Below are 20,950 nucleotides of genomic sequence, written 5' to 3'. Positions count from 1 at the left end.
TATCTTCGATTGCCGGTTAAAAAAACTTGGGATAGATACAGTGTAGACTTTTTATCTTCTTCAATCTTTTAATTCCCTTCATTAAGGTTGAAGTTGGAATGTCAACTCCTATATTTGTCGAACTAGAAAAGCTTCCAAAATGTATACTTAATTTTGTTGGACCTTTTGCAGAGTGAGGAGAGAGAGAAGAGAGAGATAAAGACAATAGTAGATGGCATTGGTCAGCGGCAATAGGGGATTTTGGAGGGCACATAAAAATCACAATCTTTTTTTCTATTTGCATTTTATGGACCACTCTCTCCCTCATACCTATGCTCTCATTTATTATCTTCACATGCCATTGCCATTGCCATTGCCATTCCCTCTCTCTCTCTCAAAAAGTTTACATTTTTGGGCGATCAGAGATGGAGAAGGAACTTCTAGACTCTCTCGAGGTTAGATTTTCGAGGGAACAATGTTTAGGTTTTTATCGTTAAGTATTTATCTTTGTGCTGACCACTAATAAAAATTTGACATATTTTTTGTTTTTTGAAAGATAGATAAAATATCTACGTTTATCTCTCTTATTGATTAAAATTTTAATAGTAGTTGGCAACATATAGATGCTGAGTCGTAAGCACCTAAGTCTTTTTCTTTTTAGGGGGAGAGATAGAAATAGCACCTTCAAATTTGAACTCTGGTGATATAACTTTGAACCAACTCGTAATAATTAGTGAGATGTTCTCTTTTCAAAATTTAACAGTATGCTCAATTTTATTGTGATTTAACTAAAATTATGAGTGATTTTTTTTATTTTATAATTTTCTTCTAAATATTTTAGTTGGTCATTGATAGATAAAAAAAAAAAAAATTCAAAGTACTATAGTTCTATGGAATTTTTTTTTCAAGCACAGTGTAGTCTATGTTAAATAAAATAATATATCATTTAATGATGTATCACAATACGAATAGAGACTATTTTTCCATTTTTATAAATCATGGAAGGGTGTAGATTTCTAAGTAACCTTTGTCAGAAGCAAGAGAGTGACATCTCCAACAAACTCTTTTTTTGAAACATTCAATGGAGGAGGAGGAGAGAGATTGTGTTAAAAAGAGAAATTTTTGGAACAAACCAGAACAATATGACTGATAATTCTATACTATTGCATCAGTGAATTTAAAAATTATAATTCAAACTTGTACTAAACGAATGTGTGTGTGTTTTTTTTTTCTTTTTCTGGGTTCAACGACATCTGGGGATGAAGATTCAAATCTTCGATATCGAAAATATATACCTTAACAAATTGAGCTATGTTCAGGATTATCAACGACAAATATATTATGAACCTACGTCGTGACAACTATGTTAAAATATATATTTTTTTTGTGGGTACAGGAGAGATAGAGACATAGAAGTGTGAGAAATAAATATGGTTGGTGGATATAGCTATGAAAGTTTGGAAGAATTGACCACAAATAATACAAACTTCCACACAAACTTAGGCATTTATGAAAGTCTTCTGACTCATTAACTCCCTTTGGCCTCTTTGGCCCCTCCTTTCCCATTCAATTTTTGTTTTATGTAACCCAAATTCACCCAAAAGTAGATCTCTTTTAACCATTTTTCTTCCCATTTTCTTTTTATTAAACGATCTATGTTTTAAAATAATTCAAATCGTCAAAGCGAGCATAACTCAGTAGTAATTGACATATACCTCCAACTAAAAAATTGTGAGTTTGACTCTCTACCCCATATATTGTACTAAAAAAAATACATTTGTGAATAGTAACTTTTAAATGCTTCCAGTGAACATTTTTTTTAGTTCAACATGTGAGATCAAATATTCGAATTTCCGACTTTTTAGTTGATGTTATATGTCTTACATTTTAATTTTATAAAACTTTTGAGATGATATTATATTTTGCTGATTTGCTCTTCAAAACGATTGAGAAATATGATGCGGAATATTAAAAATGGGATAATAATAGTAAAAATTAAGATTTGTTGAGTATAACATGTTGAGGAGGGGATTCAAACTCACAACCTCTTGGTTGGAGGTGTATACCAATCTCAGCTATGTTCGCTTTGACTTCTTTGGTATTATTTATGCACTTTTGTCAATAATAATGATAAATAAATGGCAATTCTTCTCGTTATTAATTATTATTATTATTATTTATAAAATAATAATTATTATTACTATTGAATGCCTTGCATCAATTACTTACATGATTTAATGATTGAAAGAAACATTCAATTTTCAACAATTAGTTAATAATGAATAAATTCATAACAATTGCTGTAAAAAAAATGATAAAAAACTTTGCTAACTTTTCATTTATGAATTTCTTTCCCAAAAGAAAAAAAAAGCCCCAATTATTACATTCCCATTTTAAACTCTCTTTACTATATAGTAGTACTTAATGCTACACCTATAAAATTAACCACTAAAAATTCTAACTTTTACCTCATTTTCTATTGTAAATTTTCAATTCTAATTTCTATTTTCTTTCATTTGAATGATGCTAGTAACTACTAAACTTATTTATCGATTCCTCTGTTGAGAAGTGTTTCCTCTTATTTAATTTTATTACCTATTTTTTTCAACCTCTGTTGAAGACTTGTACTTGATCCAATCTAAAATAATTCTATCATTTTTGTATCTGCAATTTAATATAACTCATATGGATAGATATAAAAAGAAAGAAGACAATAACAAGACCATAAAAAAGCAAAAAGAAAAGCAAAAAGAAAAAGCATAAAAAGCTATACACAACAATAAAATAACACATTAGATCCCTCATCAATTTATTGATCTACACATATAAAAAAAACCTTATTAAACCTTAACAAAAATTTTCACGACAAGTACTAAAACATTACATACTCAAAGCTATAGAAATTGAGTTGTACATATATATAGTTTCGGAGACTAAGCTATTACCAATTTAAAAGTACAAATATTAAATCGTTACAAATTAAAGTTTAAGGGTAAACAAGATGAAATAGTGTTTTTTTAACCTCACTAAAATATTTGTGACTACATCCAAAAACCTCTTTTTTAGTAAAATAATAAATCCAAAAGCTCAAATAACTAAAAAAAAGACAAGAGACAGAGATGTTATATTCTCTTTAAAAAAATTTAGAAAAATAATAATAAAATGGAAGAAGAACTTGAGAATGTTAGGGGAGAAAGACCAAAAGGACAAAAGAAAGAGACCAAGAAAGCACAAAGAAAGAGATTTGAAAAGAAAAAAAAAAGTAACCCAACCCACAAAGGGAATCCCAAAAAGCAATCTTTAGAAATTTTTTTTTGACCTACTCAAGTTCATGAATACATCCGCTATCCATTCATGTTTAATAATTTACGTCAACTTTGTAAGAAATAAGTGTCAATTATCATTGAATTATGTTTATGTTGACACTAATTTCATACAAACTATATCGATATAGGTTATATAAACAACTTAGACCTATAAAACTCGCATTTTATAATCCGTACTAATTATAGATTTTTCAATCAAGTATAAATTATGTAAACCCAAGTTAAACTTCTTGGAGCCGAATTTTATATGGTTATGGTTAGACTTAGCTCGTATTATATACTACTATTTACTAACTAATGTTGAATAAACCAAATAAAACTATGTTAAATTATATATTTAATCGAGTATTATATGCATTATGTATCTATTTAGTCGTCACTAAATTCTGTAAAGTTTTAGATCATGTTTGTAAACTTTGAATTATACCTCTATTAATTAAGTTTCTATCATCACAATCATTAATGAAATCCTTATTCAATTAAGACATATATTTCCTTCTAAAAAAAGATTGTAAGTTGGAATTCCCACGTTGTACTTAAAAAAAGAACTTCTCTTATTTATATTATGATAAATAAAATATAAGCATAAATAGGAATAAAAATAAAAAATAATTTAAGAAAACAATTTCGAAAGAGTAAGAAAAATATATTTCGGTCATTGTCATTATTTTGCTACTTTTAATATGTGCATTCAAATAAGTCGAAACTTATCTTAACTCACCAGCGTGACACCGTTACACAATCATATAAATACATTAATACAAATATTTGAAGTCATATTACGGACAAAGAATAAAAGTAGACATTTTGAAAATTTTCAAGTAAAAATAATCCCTATTAAAAATAATCCCTATTTTTTTAGGCAGCCCCATATTTTTACATACCTTTTTTATTTTCTTGGACAATGTTTCACTATTTTATTGAATATATAACAATTTATGTAAGAAAAAATATTTTAAAAAATGAATGAAGATGAAAAAAAACAGAGAAAAAAACAAAAAATCACCAACAAACTCAAACTCTCTCTCTCTCATATATATATATATATATCTAACACCAATGCTCAGACTGGAAAAAAAAAAGCAAAAATTAAGAAACTAAAATTAAAAAAAAATGAAAAATATCACTCCTTCTTCTCCCTCTCCTCTCCACCATTACCACTCTCCCCATTTCTTCCCTGTAATTCGCTTTCTCTTTCAGTTTAATTCAGCTTCAATTTCTGTTCAAAATCATCAAAAAGATGAACCCGATTGAATAATTTGTTTAATTTTTTTTGTTACAGATCATTCAGGACAGTGAGAGAACAGAGGAAGAAGATGAGTTCACTAACCGTACGGACGCCGGAGCGAAGCACCACCCGACGCCGCTCCACCACCATTCGCACGGCGGCGACGGAGTTCTTCCCAAACGCTGCAGCAAGAAACGCCCGGAGTCGGCCGGCTATGTCCGCGGCGGCGGAGGAGCGGTCTCCTGCAGCAAGTGCCGACCACACGCTCGAGAAAAATTCTCCGTTGTTCCGTTGGACAACAATGGCGTCGCCAAGCAATCTTTCTCCATGGCGAGCCCTAACGGAATTTTCAAGTCGATTGTGTCGTCGCTGACGCGGAGAAGCCCTAAATCGATGAACGAAGCGGTGGATTGGGCGGCGAGAGAAGAGCATTGGAAGATAGCATTGGGGGAAATTTCACACAAATTGATTCAGGCGACGAGGAAGAGAGATGAAGCGGTTCTCGAAGCTTCGAGGCTGAAATATTCCATGGCGGAATTGGAGAACAAACTCAATAAACTCGAAATTTACTGCCATACCTTGAAATCTGGACTCGACGAATGCGCTGCAAATCCGCGGAAATCGAAACCAGAAGTTCTAATCAGCGATTCCGTTTCGGACAAAATAATCGAGAATTTCTTGGCTTCGGTTTCCGAATCTCGATCGTCAGTTCGGCAATTAAGCCGGTCACTGACGATGCAACTCCGTCACATGGGAGGCAAAATCCACGAGAGGCTCCAATTTCTCCTCCAACCTAACGAAATCAAAATCCCCCAATCCAAAAACCCTAGAATCTCACTCGCCTTCCACCTCGAGGCGCTGCTTAACAGAGCATTCTTCGAGGACTTCGAATCGATAGGGTTTCAGAAGAACTCACCGAATCAGATCCTGAACCCTTCGGATCGGACCGAATCGAACATCGCGGCGTTCGGTCTCCTCCACCGCCTGACCTGGGAGGAGGTTCTGAGCAAAGGAACGAGGCATTTCAGCGAGGAGTTCAGCAGATTCTGCGATCGGAAAATGAGCGACATCGTAGCAATGCTGGAGTGGAACAGAGCCTGGCCGGAGCCGCTGCTGCAGGCGTTCTTCGCGGCGGCGAAGAGCGTGTGGCTGGTTCATCTTCTCGCCACCGCCGTCCACCCGAGCTTGCCGATCTTCAGAGTGGATTCCGGAGCGAGGTTCGACGGCGTTTACATGGAGGACATCGCCGGCGACGAAACAGCTCCGGCGACGGTGAGAATCATGGTATCGCCGGGATTTTATGTGTTTGATAATTTGATAAAGTGTAAGGTTCTGTGTAGGTACCACCACCAATCATAATAATTAATTCATGTTTTAATATGAAATTATTTTTTTACTTAAATTTTCTTTTTCTTTTTCCTCTCAAATTTAATTCCCATTATTTTATGTTTAATTTCAATTCAGTGTCTATAATTTTAAAATTGTATATTTAAGTTTCCATATTTTTATTTAACGTACCAAATCTTCTTGATGTCATAAAAAAATTAATGGCTCACATGGCATGTGAATCAAAGATACTTTTATTTATTTGTTTGTTTTTAAGATAATTAATTCGTGAGCTTAAAGAAAATATTATAGGTAAGAAAGACTATTGAAATTCAGTTGAAGCTTTAGAATTTATAGGGACTAATAATTTTAACCTTGTTTTAATTATTAATATTTATTGATAATATGATCAAATTATTAATATGTTGAATAAATATCTATTAAATTAAATAATAACCTTGATCCAATGACATCATGACCAAGTCAACTAGTACAATCCACTTGTTGTTGGGTTTTATTGTATTAAAGAGACAAACATACAAAGACTGAAACATGACCCAAGGATGAATTTTACGAATGTAACATTGTGTTAATAAATATGTTTTTTTGTTGTAAGCTAACACAACGAGGATGAACAACGAATTTGAGCATAATTCAACAAAATAAATATCGTTTAGAAAAAAAAAACAAAATGAAGATATCTATACCGCCATCTTTAAAATTGGTAGTGTGATTTTTCTTACTTCTGTAATTGTTGAACTAAAAAGAAGAAAGGATGAACGATAGAGATATATCGTCTCAACGGATAAACAATTGAAGTTCGGAGCAAAAAAGAACTTCTAGATCAATCAATGTCTTCCGAGAATTCTTTATTTTAAGTTTGATATGAGCACTTCATACGATATGAAATTTTAGTATAATTTTTGTTGTTAGTAAAGCTTGTTCGAAAATTAATGGTTCTCTCAATAATTTCCCCTTCCACAGAAATATTAAAAATACACCACAATATGTAAATAAGGAAGAAAACTGTAAAGCATAAGAAAAACGACACAACAAAATTATACAGGTTCACCACTAAGGGCTACGTCCAGTGTTCCACTCAGATGTGGGTAATTCACTCATAATACTAAGGATTGGATTACAACAATATTATATATAGATGATTTTTCTGTTCGATCCATGAATTTAAAACTTATATTACTATCAAAAAAAAAACATCATAACATTAAAAAATAACTTAATAAGAGAAGTGGGAAGGAAAAAAAAATGTTGAATCAATAATCTCAACTAACCCATTTGGAGAATTGTCCTACATGTTGGAAGGACTTCAAGGAGTTGGTAAGTTGTAGTTTTGGATTTGGATGGCAAAGTGAGGATTTGGAGTTTGTGTTGGATAATATGAATGTGAATTGCATAATGAGATGGGGAAAGTTTTTTACTTTTCATGTGACAAAAACCAATGCAAAATTGCCCTCCCATGTGTGGTGGGGATGGGCTTTGGGGAAATGCCCCTCTTAGTCACATACTTTTCTTTATCTTCTTTCCATGTTATGTTATTTTTCTTTTCGGGTTTAACAATGACACGGGTGGAGATCGAATCATCTGCTTTAAGGACAGTAATAAGTACCTTATCTATTTGAGCTATATTCGGATTGATATTTTTTCTCCTATCTACTCATCATTAACCTAAGTTGCTTTCGCTATTTGTTATTCTCTTTGATCGTGCCCTGAAATTTTGGTGTGTTTCTAGTCTGTAAACCTCTGATTTGATAATATGTTCTTAGCAATGGCAAGAATGGCAAGAATTTTAGTGAAGGTCAAGTTTTAATTATAAGACCTTGTCCTAAATAAGGTGAGAAATCCTTGTTTAAAATGTACCACAAAAACACTTCCTTGATTTTTTGGTTGGAAATAGGAACCTCGAAAAAATCTCTTGATTTGATAGATATATGTTTATTCAATCTCTAATCTTAATTTTTTTTAATTATACCTATGAACTTTGAATTATAATTTTAGGTACTCCTGGTCACTAACTCCATTTACCTAAACGAACGATTTGAGGTATTGTAATTGCCTATAACAAAAGAGAGAGACTAAACTGTGAGATAAAATAGAGTAGACGACCAAATAAAATAGAGTGACACGTGGTATATTAAAAATAAAAAAATTTGATACATTTCTTAGGAAAAAAAAAGTCAGCTCTATGTTGTATGTGATTAGAAAGGATTAAAATGTCCTCCTTTGGAAGATGTATGGTAAAAAAACAAAAAGCTGATTAAAGTGTTCTTTATGAGGAGTGGTCCATTTGCATTTGGTGATGTTAAATGTGGGCTCTCTTTTTCTTTCTTTTTTTTTTTAAATTATTTTCTCTTAGTATCAAATATCTTTCGGTATTTCTATGGATAGTTTCTACATGTTTAGGTTCTTTTTCCTACCATTATAAACAGGAAAGTAGAGCTTCAAACCATCGACCTGTAAGAAATGTTACTAATGTCTCACCTCGTGAGTTATTCTCTTGGTGCAAATACACTATTCCAAATTATTCTCAACCTGATCGAATCAAAGACGTAGTGATAAAAATAATCGGAGGAGATGTTGTGGTGTCCATTATCTTGGTCCATGGAGAGTCCATGGTTTGTTAAGATTGGAAAACTTTTTTGGATGCTTTGTTTCGAAGTTATACAAAAGAGAGAGAGAAAAAAAAAAAGAAGAAAAGGGGGACAACTTTATGAATAAAAGCTCTCTTTTTTTAAGTCAAAATCCAACTTTACTTTAGCTTTTTACAGCCTTAAAGCTTAAAAAACCCTCCATTATTGTTCACCCAAAAGGAAAGAGAGACAGAAACAGACAGAAATTTACCATTTTCCAATTGTAAGTACTGTGAACAGTGCAGTGTTTGTGTGTGTTTTTTTTCCTTTAATAATGAGAATCTAATAGCTGCATGGAGTAAGAGTATTAAATTTTTCTAAACATTGATACAAGGGATGAATTGATGTTTACTATGTATCTAAATAATTTTTTTTATGAATTTTTTATCTTTTATAATTTTGCATTTAAAATCTTGCATGTAGTTAGGTTTTAACATATATATTATTGAAGAGGAATGTCACTCATAAATTATAAATAGTTTTTACGGTTATCTCTTCAAAACTTTAATTTTTGATCAAAAGAGTTAAGTATGTTGTAGATTGAGTTTAAGATAACTTTGAAAAATAGTACGTGAAATGAAATACTTATACATAAACAAACCTTTGTTCTAATATGTTTGCTTGAATACCATGATGATGAATTTGTCTTTTATCGAAGTAAAGTATCATTCGAGGTCTATCGAACTTTGTAAAGGGATATTAAATACACTAAGGATTCATGTCGATCTCAACCCTTGCCATAGGTACGCGTAAGCGACAAACTGCAACATTTAATCTAGAAAGTTATTTTGATCGAACTAGTTCACTTACTTTTAAAGGTGTGTTTGAAAATACTTTAAAATAAGTACATTTAGTAAAACTACTCTAATTAATTATAAGCACGGTAATAAAAATGGCTAATAACGAATTATCTTGATTGGTTTCCACACTTTTAAAAGTATTATCGTGTGTTTCTCGTTAAAGCATTGGTGTAGCGAAAGTTCACTATGATATTTTTAGATTTTTTAGAATACTTTCATATATTTTACTTCGAAATGTGAAAATTTTAAATGAGAAATATGGGATCGTGAGCTTAAAATCATCAGATAGGCTTAGTTTAAGGAAAGATGTTTGTAATGCAATCACAAATTCTTCTCCCAATAGAAATAGAATTGAGATGTTGTCCATATATAGTAGGGGTAAGAATTGGTTGGGCGGAACCCTTTTTCCTTTTTTTTTTTTGCTGAAACCCTGTTGAAACTGGCTAGGTCGATTTTCAGAAAATGAAAACCAACACGTTTCTGTTCCTTTCGTTGCACCGACCGGCAAATTGATTGGTTCGATCGATCGATTTTTCAATTTAGAATATATATATATATATATTTAAATAGAAGAAGAAAATAGGAAGAAAAATGCTGAAACACATGAAGAAGAACTAAAGAAATAACAAAAAAAAAATGAATTGAAAAAGAACACAAAAAAGTCTCTTACTATGGTCATTGCGTTTAGCAAGAGTGAACAGGCAATAAGAGGGTGTAAAGACTTGAAAGGAAAAGAAAGAGACAAAAGTGAGATGGAGGGAAAGAGACCACAGTGCAAGAAAAAAATGGAGGAAGGAAAGAATAGAGAATGGAATAAATAAAGAAAGACAAATTTTGAATTAAAAAGAAAAAAACTTGAAAACAAGTGCCCATCAAGACTATCACAATCGTTTGGAAATCGGTTGGTTGGGTTGAAAATCATTTTTCCGGCTAGATCGATCGACTTCTAGTCTGCTTTGTAGATTAAAAAATCGATTTCGACCAAAAATTTCATCAGATCGACTGAATGACGTCGATTCAGTCGATTTTTATTTGTTGGATCGATTTTTCAGAGTTTTTTACTCACCTCTATCATATAGAAAAATGAATGGCAATATGGTACTAATAAATAGAAGTCTTGCCTAATCATTTGGGTAATCCTCAAAATGTGAGAGCACGACCGACCTATGAATTTGAGTTAATAAGGTAGTTGTGAACAACTTATAATAATTTTGAGACTTTAAATAGAAAGAATTGTAATGCTAATTACCTTATCAGTTTAATATAATTTTGTAGAGTCTACACGATTAAAGACATGACTTGTTTTAGAAGGGAAGAGACTAAGAAATAAGATCTTGATTCGCCACAAAGGCCAACGCTCCCCTCCAATTCAAAAGTCCTCCAGACCGTGGGCACAAAAATTAAATACATGACTTAATATCTGATAAAGGGATAAATTTACATAGATTTTATTTTTTTTTTTTGGGCCAAGAGCAGTTCCAAACGTACCATAATTGCTTTATCTAAAAATAAAGTGTTTTGGGCCAAAAATACTGCCAAACATATATACCAAACTTTAATATATGGTTTAATTTTCCAAAAAAGAAAAATGTATTTCCAGATGTATATCTAGTCACACATAAACAAACAAGTTAACTAAAGTTTTTGTAATATTTAATTTGAAGATTTAATTTGGAAAATTAAATTTCATATAAAACATTTACTTTTTTTTTATCTAAAATTTTGTTACAAACAAAAAATAGGGGATTACCAAACAAATTTTTGTTTTGTTTTTCGATAAAAAAGAAAGAACAAGAAACACTTTGTTTTTTAATTGAAAAATAAAGGAAACGAAAAACAAGAAACATTAATTGAGAAACAAAAAACAAGAACTTTATAAAAAGTTTTAGGACCCTGATAACATTCTCATTTCTTGTCGAGAAACTTAAGCATATGACAATTATTTATATTTCTTTGTTTCTCACTTTTTAGGGAAAAAAAAATTTTTCCGTCCAACAAAATTAAGTTTTTATTTATTTTTAATTAAAAAAATAGTTACCAAATAAATATGTTTTTCTTTATTTATTTAAGTGCCTATCAAGACTATCTCAATATTCAAGAAAATACAACAAAAACCAGATTCTAGAAAAGGAAAATTTTAATTATCCTTAAAAAAAAAAGAAAGGTGTGGAGATTACATTATCGCCCTTGTAAATATATGAAAATACTTTTTGATTTCTTTTTTCTTTTTGTATGTATGATATTTTCTAGACATTTAAAATGGACTTGGAGCTCTTAAAAAACTCAAACTGGGCTTTGATCCAATCTAAATAACGAGATTTAATTTTTTTTTTTCAAATTGTAAATTTAACATAATTTACCTAAAATTTTCTCACAGATGGAAAGGTTTAGGTTAGTGTACTATCCCCGTATTCCAATTCCCGCGATTTCAGTTTTTGTTCATTTTGATTTTTGTATTTCTAAAATGTCAAATTTTTGCTTTCGTACTTTCAATTTTTGTCTATTTCAGTTCTTGTATTTTTTTAAATATTTATTTTGATCCCTATATTTTAAAAAAGGGATCACTTTGGTCACTTCATTTAATTTTTTATCTCAATTTTTTATCATACTTTCAACTTTGGTCTATTTTAGTTTCTGGTTATAGAATTTGTTTTAAAATTTTAAAATTAGAATAAAAACGATCACTGATCTTTAAATGTACATGGATCAAAATGAATTTTTTGAAAATAGGAAGACCAAAAAATATCAAAGATTAAACACTTGTTTCTCAATAATTAGATATTAATGATTACACTTAATGAACATACATAAATAGTTATAGTTAATCAAGGTATATCAACGATTACCGTCAGTCAATAATTATAGTTAATCTAAGTGTAGGTATATTTTTTTTTTTTAAGAATGTGTAGTATATTATGAACTGTTACAATACAATTAATTAACATATATTAATTTGAAGATAGCTCAACTAGCTAGTTAAGACATTTACAGTGTAACTTATATTTATAATTACTTTAATGAAAATAATATTATGTAAATATTTTGAAAAGTTTCATACCAACCATCGGAATTTCTTATTCTTTTTGCCATTAAAAGGATAAGTTGGAGAGAGGAGATTTAAACTTTCTTTAAGAAATTTTATAAGTTAGAATTATAATTTTAATACCTAAAATTTTAGGGTTGAGTTACCAATCTCCAAATTTAAAAAAATTAAGTTACATATATATATATGAAATTTCAATTTTGTATCTAATAAATCCTTAACAATAGTTCATCGTCCCTTACATATACCAGCATGTCAGCATTGACTCAATTAATTAGAAATGATGTAGTGCAACGTGACAATCATGAAACATGTTAAGTGTACAAATTTCAAGTGGAGGGACTAATAGGGTCGAGAATTTTTTCTCTAATTCTCCACCTGAAACCAACCCCATCAAAAAAACATCCATTCGATATTGCATTCGAGCAATCGAACCCCTATACTCAAACAGGATGAAGATATCACCGATCGCTAAAAGAAATATATACGCAAATCTCATTGATGTTCCCTATGAATTTACATCACAAATTTGAAACCATACATAAAAAAATCTTATCATATAGTATGGAGAAGAAGACAAGTGATGAAGAGGGAAAATAGTGGTTGGATCCCTTTCGGCAAAACCCCAAGCTTTTAAATCATTGTCCAAATAGTTTCAATGTTCCACTAACAACCAACCATTTTAAGATGGCCTTTCTTTTTAGTCTTTACAATACATACATCTTTTTCAAAAAGACCCTCCAACAGGGAATTTAATTATCTCAACAACAAAAGAAGGACCTCATTGCAAAAAGGAAAAAAAAAATCGTCCCGATCAAATTTTTTTGTCGACGTGTCTATCCTTCTTTTGTTCAGTTAGTCTACTATTTATCGTGTCACATCGTGTTAAATTATCACTCATTCATTCAAGAACAATACTCATGTGGTGAAACTAGTGAGTACTTATGTTTTGTTGTCCAATGTTAAAATTTTTTAAAGATTAAGGGACCGTTTGTTTTTCGAGAATGTAGATGTCCGACATCTATAGATGCCTCAAATTTCAGATGTCCAGAATTTTAGATATTCAATATGTTTAGATAACCACGTTTGTTTCGTAGGTAAATTTATAAAGGTATCAAGAAATATTTGGATAGTCACGTTTGTTTTGTAGGATTTATTCTTGGGATGTGTTAAATTGATAGAATGTTATAAAAATGTCCCTACGAATATTTATATAATTTATAAATTCATTTAATATAATAGATTTATTTGAATTAATTTAATTTTTTTAATTTTTTATATGTTATTTTGTAAAACAAATTAATTCATATCAACTTAATATATATTTCATTTTCAACTTTAATAGTTTTCCAAAAACGCAATCGTATAATTTAAGCTATCTTGGGTGAAATTTATTTATCATATCATCACACTATATTCTTTGAAAAGGAAAAATATCACATGTAGGTTGGTCATAAAAAAAATGTTACTTTAAAATTATTTATTTATGATAATAAATATTATTTAATAATGTAATTCCTTCAAAATATTAAAAATTAATGGAGATATTATATAATTTAATTGCAATTTAATTACATGTAAATCTAATGTACAAATATACTTAACAACATTAAGTTGTTTATTAGACCATGGGTATGTTAATTCATTTTAATTATAAATTTTAAATTTTAAAATAAATAATTTCTTGAGGAAAAATAGAAAAAATTTGATGAAAGAAAATATATGGAAAAAAAAATTAATGACAAAAATGTAAAAAGTGGATACCCTCGACACAATCTTGGAAACCCGTGTTTCAAAAGGGCATCCAAAACTTATAAGATGTCTTCTGTATAGACACCCTAGGATATTCGGACATCTCAAAATTTCCAGGTATCTTACATCCCCTCAAAACAAATGTCGTCTAATAAAAATCTCGGATTTCCATAAAACAAACGGCCCCTAGAGAATTGTCAAAATTTTAGTGGTGGGTCAGCAACGAAATAGAATTAAAATAGAGTTTTTTTAAACTTAAGAATTAATAGACATGGTAATGAAAAGTTTAGGTGAAATCAAAGTGAAATGGATTGTCCTATAAAGAAACAATATTCTATATTATATGAGATATAATCTTTGACATTTTAGCAACTTGACACACCTTTCATAATCATTTTATTTCTCCACTTGATATTTCTTGAAAGTGCATTTAAAATTGAATAAAAACGCTTTTTATTTTAAAATCTAAAGATTTCAATTTAAATGAAATCATAATTTATACCAACTAAACACTTTTGATTTTTAATAGACTACCTATATAATTGTGTCCCTAATTTTTTTTCTTCAATATCACTCTTAAATCTTTTAAAATTTTCCAATTTTATCTTTTTATGTATTGATTTTTTTTTTCATTCAAATATTTATTCAACATTTTTTTAATAAAGATTAGTCAACATTTTTTTAATAAATATTTATTCGAGTGGGAATTCAAACATATAGTACGTAAGACAAATGTATAATGATTAACCATAGTGTGGTTGAGCATCGGTCAATCGAAGTCGATTTTTGGCCGACCTCGACGCAGAAAACTGACACTACCAATTTCAAAATCTAGAAACCGATGGTTTACCTGCAGGAACTGGTGCTGACTGAACTGATTATCGATTTGGTCGATCAATTTGTCGAAAAACAAACAATTTTATTATTATTTTTCAATTTCATTTTTTAATTTATTCTCTTTTTTTTTTCATTATTTCTATTGTATATACTATTTTTCACTATTATTTACATTCAAGTTCAAATTCTCTTCCAGGGTCAGGGGCGAGGGCTTCAAACCTAATGTCTAAAAACATAATTTAATAGGTATATTATTGTCGATCAGTCGATCGAAATTTGGATGTGCATAACCGCCAACCCACCGACTTGTCGGTTCTGAAAAAATATAACCGACAACTGAACCAACAAACAAATGAATCAATCAACCAATGTTGGTTTAGCCGATTCCAATCGATCGAATCAATTTTTTGGATCTCTTTTCTTACCCTTAAACCACAGTTGAGTTAAACTTTATGGACTATAATTTTATAAGAAAAAATTACTCGTATGTTGAAAATATGTTCAGTAACTAAAAAATGTAATTTTTGTTGTTCCGATCACCATAATAACAACTCCATTGAATAAAACATATGATTTTAAGAACAAATTATACTTTTTAAAGGTCAAACAACAAAATTATGAGCTTAATCTTTTAGCTTGGAACCATAATGACTGTTGAGCATAAAGAGGCATGATGTTCTAACAAATAAAAAGATGAAAAAAATGGAAAATTTTCAAAGCAAATCATTAACCTATCTACTAATTCACATGGATAGATAAACATAATATTCAAGCATATGGTTATGTTTGTTTGCACACGAGGAAACCTATACACATGGTGTACACTCAAGTATATCCTGAAACCATCTTCAAATTGTTAATTATTCTCCAAAAATAAGTGAAGTTATTCTAATCACATAAATTTTATAATTTGCTGTTTGATCTTTTTCAAGTATGTGTGTTGAATGGTCTATGTTGTTGACTTTATTGGTTTAAATAACGGTATACGTGACAAGTTAATTGCTTTAGTTTTGAAATTATGTGACGAGTTGATTTCATGTAGATTTAAATGTTTGACATCGTGAGCATTTGACTAATGGATTTAACCGTTGAGACATTAAACACAAAAATTGATAGTTCAAAGTTTGAGCTTATTAGAATCTTATTAAAATATGGGACTAAATAAAGAAAATAACTAAAAGTTCATAGACCTATTACAATTTTTTTAAATGTTGGGGGACAAGACTGAGGATCGTGCACAGTTCAAGGGCGGCTGTCCGCGCTCCACCTGGACACACAGGAGCCAATCTAGGTCTGCGCTAAGCATGCAGATGTGACACATCCTCATTCCACATGGTGGCAACCAAATAGGGGCAACTCAAATCGTTAGGGGCCGAGCTAACCAAAAGAAGGACCATAGAAGAGGTCCGAGCTTTCGCATGTCGACCTTCCCGACACTACCAAGGCCCAAGGTTGAATGGATCAACTCGCAAAACTAACCAGGGTGGACACAGGCCAGAGTCCTTAAGTTTGAGGTAGCCCCAAAATAGATCGGACTCAACTTGGCCACCGTACTAGGTCTTTAAGACCTCTACCAAGTGATGGGCAACCCCATGCGTCTATAAATATTATGGAGGCTATAAACCATTCGAGGTACATAATTTTCACTCCACTCTTCTCTACATAATAACTAAACTTAAGCTCATTCACTGACTTAAACATCGTGAGTGTGGTCAGCTGGCATCACACAATGTTTTCTCTCCCTCCCTCTGTGCAGATTATTGTCTATCATAATTTTTCGAGTTGACATCTCGTCCTTCTCCCGTTCACAACTGGTTCGACTTAACGTTGGATCACCTAATCTAATCGACCACTCATTTTTCACATCAACATAAAACACAAAAACTAAACCTACACAACTAAGTTCAAAGATTGAATTTATAATTTAACCTTTATAACTTTTGAGACTAATCCTGTACCACAAGAGCCTCCGTAACGAATTTAAAATTTTCATGAACTTCACCACGAGACAACCTAGTAAAGTGTCTTGGCCTCACCAATCCTCAAGTCAAGAGTCTGATTGATTTGATGTTCATCAAGTAAATGTTTGATGTTACATTTGTAACTCTTCCCCCATGGCGATAGTTTCTTTCACCTCAAACTTAGATACATGATGATTCAACTCACAATTTGAATGGTACTATGTTATATGTCAAGAACATTCAATCAATGCCCTTAAAGTAGAAGGCTTGTCCCTTTAACATGTCATACCCCTTACCTTAATATCTACAAAGTTTTACTTGTCATTGGAATGCCACTATTAATTATTGAAACAAATTTTGCTTCACAAGGAAAAAGAAAGAAGCATCTTGGCCTCTACCTTCCCCTTTTCCCTTTTTATTTTTTTGTTTCATTCAAAAGCAACACTCAATTAATGAATTTCCCCTAGGATGTATACTTTTTAGTTGATCAAAAGTCAACTATAATTATTTTTACCATATTTGTATCCTACGGTAGAAAGTCATTTTCTTTTTCTTCTTTTTCAAGGTAAAATAAGGCAAATCTAGCGATTTCTTGAATCTTCACCTCATAATTTCAAGTGGGTAGAACATTACATTGAAAAGTGGGGTCGAAGAAATTGCCAATAAGTAGGAAAGGAAAAAAAAAGTTGTAGTTGTACTGAATTATAGATATTACCTTCATTCATGGTTAACCACGTCAATATTATTAGTGTGATCCAACAACATTAAATAATTTCTTTCTAAAAAATAAATAGTGTGAACAAAAAGAGAAGTATTCTACTAATACTAGAAAAAATTTCCTACTTCCTCATTTAATTAATTGCAAAATTTTGGTAATATAAATACTATTTTTATTCATCATCAACCATAATTATACTACTATTTAAGAATAGTGTGGGGTCTAGAAGATAATGATTAAGGAGTAGTAGAAACTTTTCTTACAATTAACTATGTGACAAATGACAATGTTACAAGTAAAGTGGGCCCCACAATTGATTTTCAAAGGTAAAATGGAAAATTTTTCAATACTATGGTAATAGATTAGAAACATTTTGCAATAAGTGTTTATGAAAAACTAGGCAACAGAGAAAGAAAAAAATGTTACAATGAAGATGATCTATCAGCCTCACTAGGCAGATCATCTTCACTGTTTACTGCTGCAAACAACTCGAGATCATCACCGTCGTTGTTGTCGTCGCTGCAAAGATTCCTCTTCTGTAACTTTGAATGAGCTGAAATGAAAACCAACTTCTTAACACCTTCAGTTGCAGCTCTTGAGCATCCATAAGAACACACCATTCTTTCTAAATTCCCATTGCTTTTGAAGCCACATGAAGTGGCATGAAGAAAAATGAGCCTAATTGCAACTTTTCTCAATGATTTGAACTGAGTTAGGTATGTTTCCCAAACAAGCCTACTGCTCTGTGGATTGGCAGCTCTCAGTTTCCCACTAATGGGATCTTTCTCCTTCATTTGGACAGCTCTTGCATACACTTGATCAAGCCCTTCTGTTCTCCATTTCATCAGCTCCATCAGTGCAATGTGGGCTTCTTCCCTCGACACGAGCCGGGTTATCAGCCGATCGACGTCCTTCTCCTGCTCGGTCGTAAGGCATTTGAATGGCGGGAGGTACTTCCCGCTGCTGTCCCGAATCAGATAGAGCGGATCAAGCACGAACGCCGCAGCCCAAGCGGGGTGATAGTTTTTGTTAAACCTTCTTGAAATTATCTTCTCCACTGATTCTTCTGAGATTTGGAACTTTCTGCACCAATCCTTCACTTTCTCTCTCAATTCTTCCCAAAGGGGAAGGCATTGGCCTATCAATGGCCTCTCTGTTTCAATCTCTTGAGCCCTTTCCTTCACCAATTTGATCAAACAATGCACAGCCTCCACTTCATTCCAGAACTCAGAGTTCCCAACTAAGTAAAACACTTCTCCAGCAGTGGTCTCCTCCATTGATGGCATCTTCAACGCTTCGTCCAGCCGGGCCGACTGCATTGCGGGAGCGGACTCGAGCACATCCTCCACCATTGCGAAGAGTTCCATAGCTTCCATCTTCTCAGAGTCAGCTGTGGGTAACGTTATCAAACAAGTATGGCGGCTATGGCCACATTCTTGCAACTGATACTTGTGGAAGATTGTTCTGACATGAGACTCAAAATTGAAGAAATGGGCTACCCTTTTGCAGTTTTCAGCTACTGTCTTGAAAAGTGGGAGCTTTCTAGTGAAATCTTTAACCAAATCATTGAAAGCTTGGAACTGACATGGAAGATTGACCAGCCATTGATGCTGATCTTCCAAGCTTCTCAATGCCTTGGCCTTGAACTTATCAGCCACGATCCCAACGCACTTCTCCTTATTGCTTCCACAAATTTCCAAAACTGTATCCCAAAGCACTTCCTCTGCAAATTTACAAGGAACAGAAGAGCTAAGAAACAGAGTCTTTCTGTACAAACTAGTCCCATGAGGGAGGTTCAGAGCCATATGAACCATGGTCTTATCTTCTTGGTTTTGGGCTTTGTTCCAGCCATTGGAGGCGATTTGGAAGAACATGGCACCACTGGCTTTCAATTCTACATCAGCTCTAGCCATCTCGTACTTCGAATTCAGTCGTACTCGAGCGAAATCTCGAGACGAGATCAAAGGCAACCCCACCTGATTCAAGAAAGCCCTGAATTTGGGGTGCTCCAAACTCGAAACAGAGACCGACCCAGATGATTCAAACACCCAATCTGCAAGAAAATCAAGCGCAGAATCGATTTGGGTCTGGTTCAGCGATGGCCCAGGTGAAGTTCTTGGAGTTCTAAGCTTTTTCACACTGTTTTCCAACATAGCCAGCGCCCCCAAATCCTGTTTCCCACCTGATAACATCAAAAACGGATGCTGCTGCTGCTGCTGGTTCTGTTGAGGTGGGAAGGATGAGAAGGACCCGCCGTAGACCGTAAGCGGCGGAATGTCGTAGAATAAATCGGAACCGTCGCCGCCGCCGCTGCCGTCCTCCTCGTCCTCGTCTGCTGCGGCGGCGGAATTACTACGCTTACGAGAAACAGGGGAAAAATTAGGGTTCGCGTTCGCGAGAGAGTTGAAATTAGGGCAAGTCCCGCGCTTCAAATGCTCGGAGGCGGTTCTCGAGGGATTCGAAGCGGAAAACGGCGTCGCAAAGGGAGCACCGAAGCTTGACGGCCTTGGGGAATCCGGTGTCGGAATTTTTAAGCAAGAGGGGTTCGAGGTGAGACCAGTACCAGGCGCCTTTACCCTTGAGGGCTTTGGTGCGGACCATTAAGAGGCCTTCGTAGCGCCGGTGGACGGCTCTGGCAGCGACCTCGTCGGCGGCGGCCGCCATTGATGAGGAAACAGAGCTTCAGAGAGAGACGGCGGCGGTGGGTGGCTCCGGGGAATCATCCATTGGGAGGATGGATTCCGATGGGGAAATAGAGGGGGAGAATTGTGAAGTCTGAAAAGGGGGAAATGGGGGTTTGGAAAAAACGGCGATAGAGAGAGAGAGGGAAGGGAGACATGATGGGGCCATGTGAGGGAAGCTCCGAGGAGGACGGGGAATGACGGAATGGCAATGGAGGGGAGGGAGTTGTGAAAATATCGATAAAATGTCGATGTTAAGAAATTACAAAAATGAAAATATTCCTGGCAATAAAAAAAAATGTTGTTGATCCATCGTCTCAATTTCGAATTCGGTGTTGTATGAAAAATGTTGGTGGACACGTTGATATGTTTATGAAAATTTAATACTCTAGTCTATATGTTTTACGTCAGTTTAGCTCGACAATATTAAAAAAGAAAATTTTGTTTAGCTCAAATGGATAAAGTCATATTTTTTTTTGTTATTTTTGAAGTCAAATGTGCTAAATTTATTGTACTAAAAAAATTTATGTGGATGGAAATTAAACTTATAACTATTACTTTCATCTAAATCGAATTTTGAAAACTAACAAAAAAAGATTGTTGAAGAAAACTTATTTTTGTTTTTAAAATTAAGAACTCAAATGTATTCTC

General features: G+C 32.8%; 2 protein-coding genes across 2 annotated transcripts; one reads left to right on the top strand and one right to left on the bottom strand.

Annotated features, from left to right (window-relative positions):
- Window positions 1–4,331: 4,331 nt before the first annotated feature.
- Window positions 4,332–5,935, top strand: LOC111020381 (IRK-interacting protein). The gene is made up of 2 exons (XM_022297034.2): window positions 4,332–4,484; window positions 4,588–5,935. The coding sequence occupies exons 1-2, from the start codon at window positions 4,419–4,421 to the stop codon at window positions 5,890–5,892; spliced, it is 1,371 nt and encodes a 456-aa protein (XP_022152726.1). The 5' UTR covers window positions 4,332–4,418; the 3' UTR covers window positions 5,893–5,935.
- An 11,927-nt stretch (window positions 5,936–17,862) lies between these two features.
- On the bottom strand, window positions 17,863–20,507 carry LOC111020438 (uncharacterized). Its single transcript, XM_022297119.2, is given in 2 exon segments — window positions 17,863–20,090; window positions 20,092–20,507. Coding segments are annotated over 2 exon segments (2,241 nt in total). The 5' UTR covers window positions 20,283–20,507; the 3' UTR covers window positions 17,863–18,040.
- Between the last annotated feature and the right edge of the window lie 443 nt (window positions 20,508–20,950).

This window comes from Momordica charantia (assembly GCF_013281855.1).
Source record: "Momordica charantia cultivar OHB3-1 chromosome 10 unlocalized genomic scaffold, Mcharantia_2.0 BLBB01000010.1, whole genome shotgun sequence".
Classification (NCBI taxonomy): Eukaryota; Viridiplantae; Streptophyta; class Magnoliopsida; order Cucurbitales; family Cucurbitaceae; genus Momordica; species Momordica charantia.
This window is presented reverse-complemented; position numbering and strand designations above follow the sequence as displayed.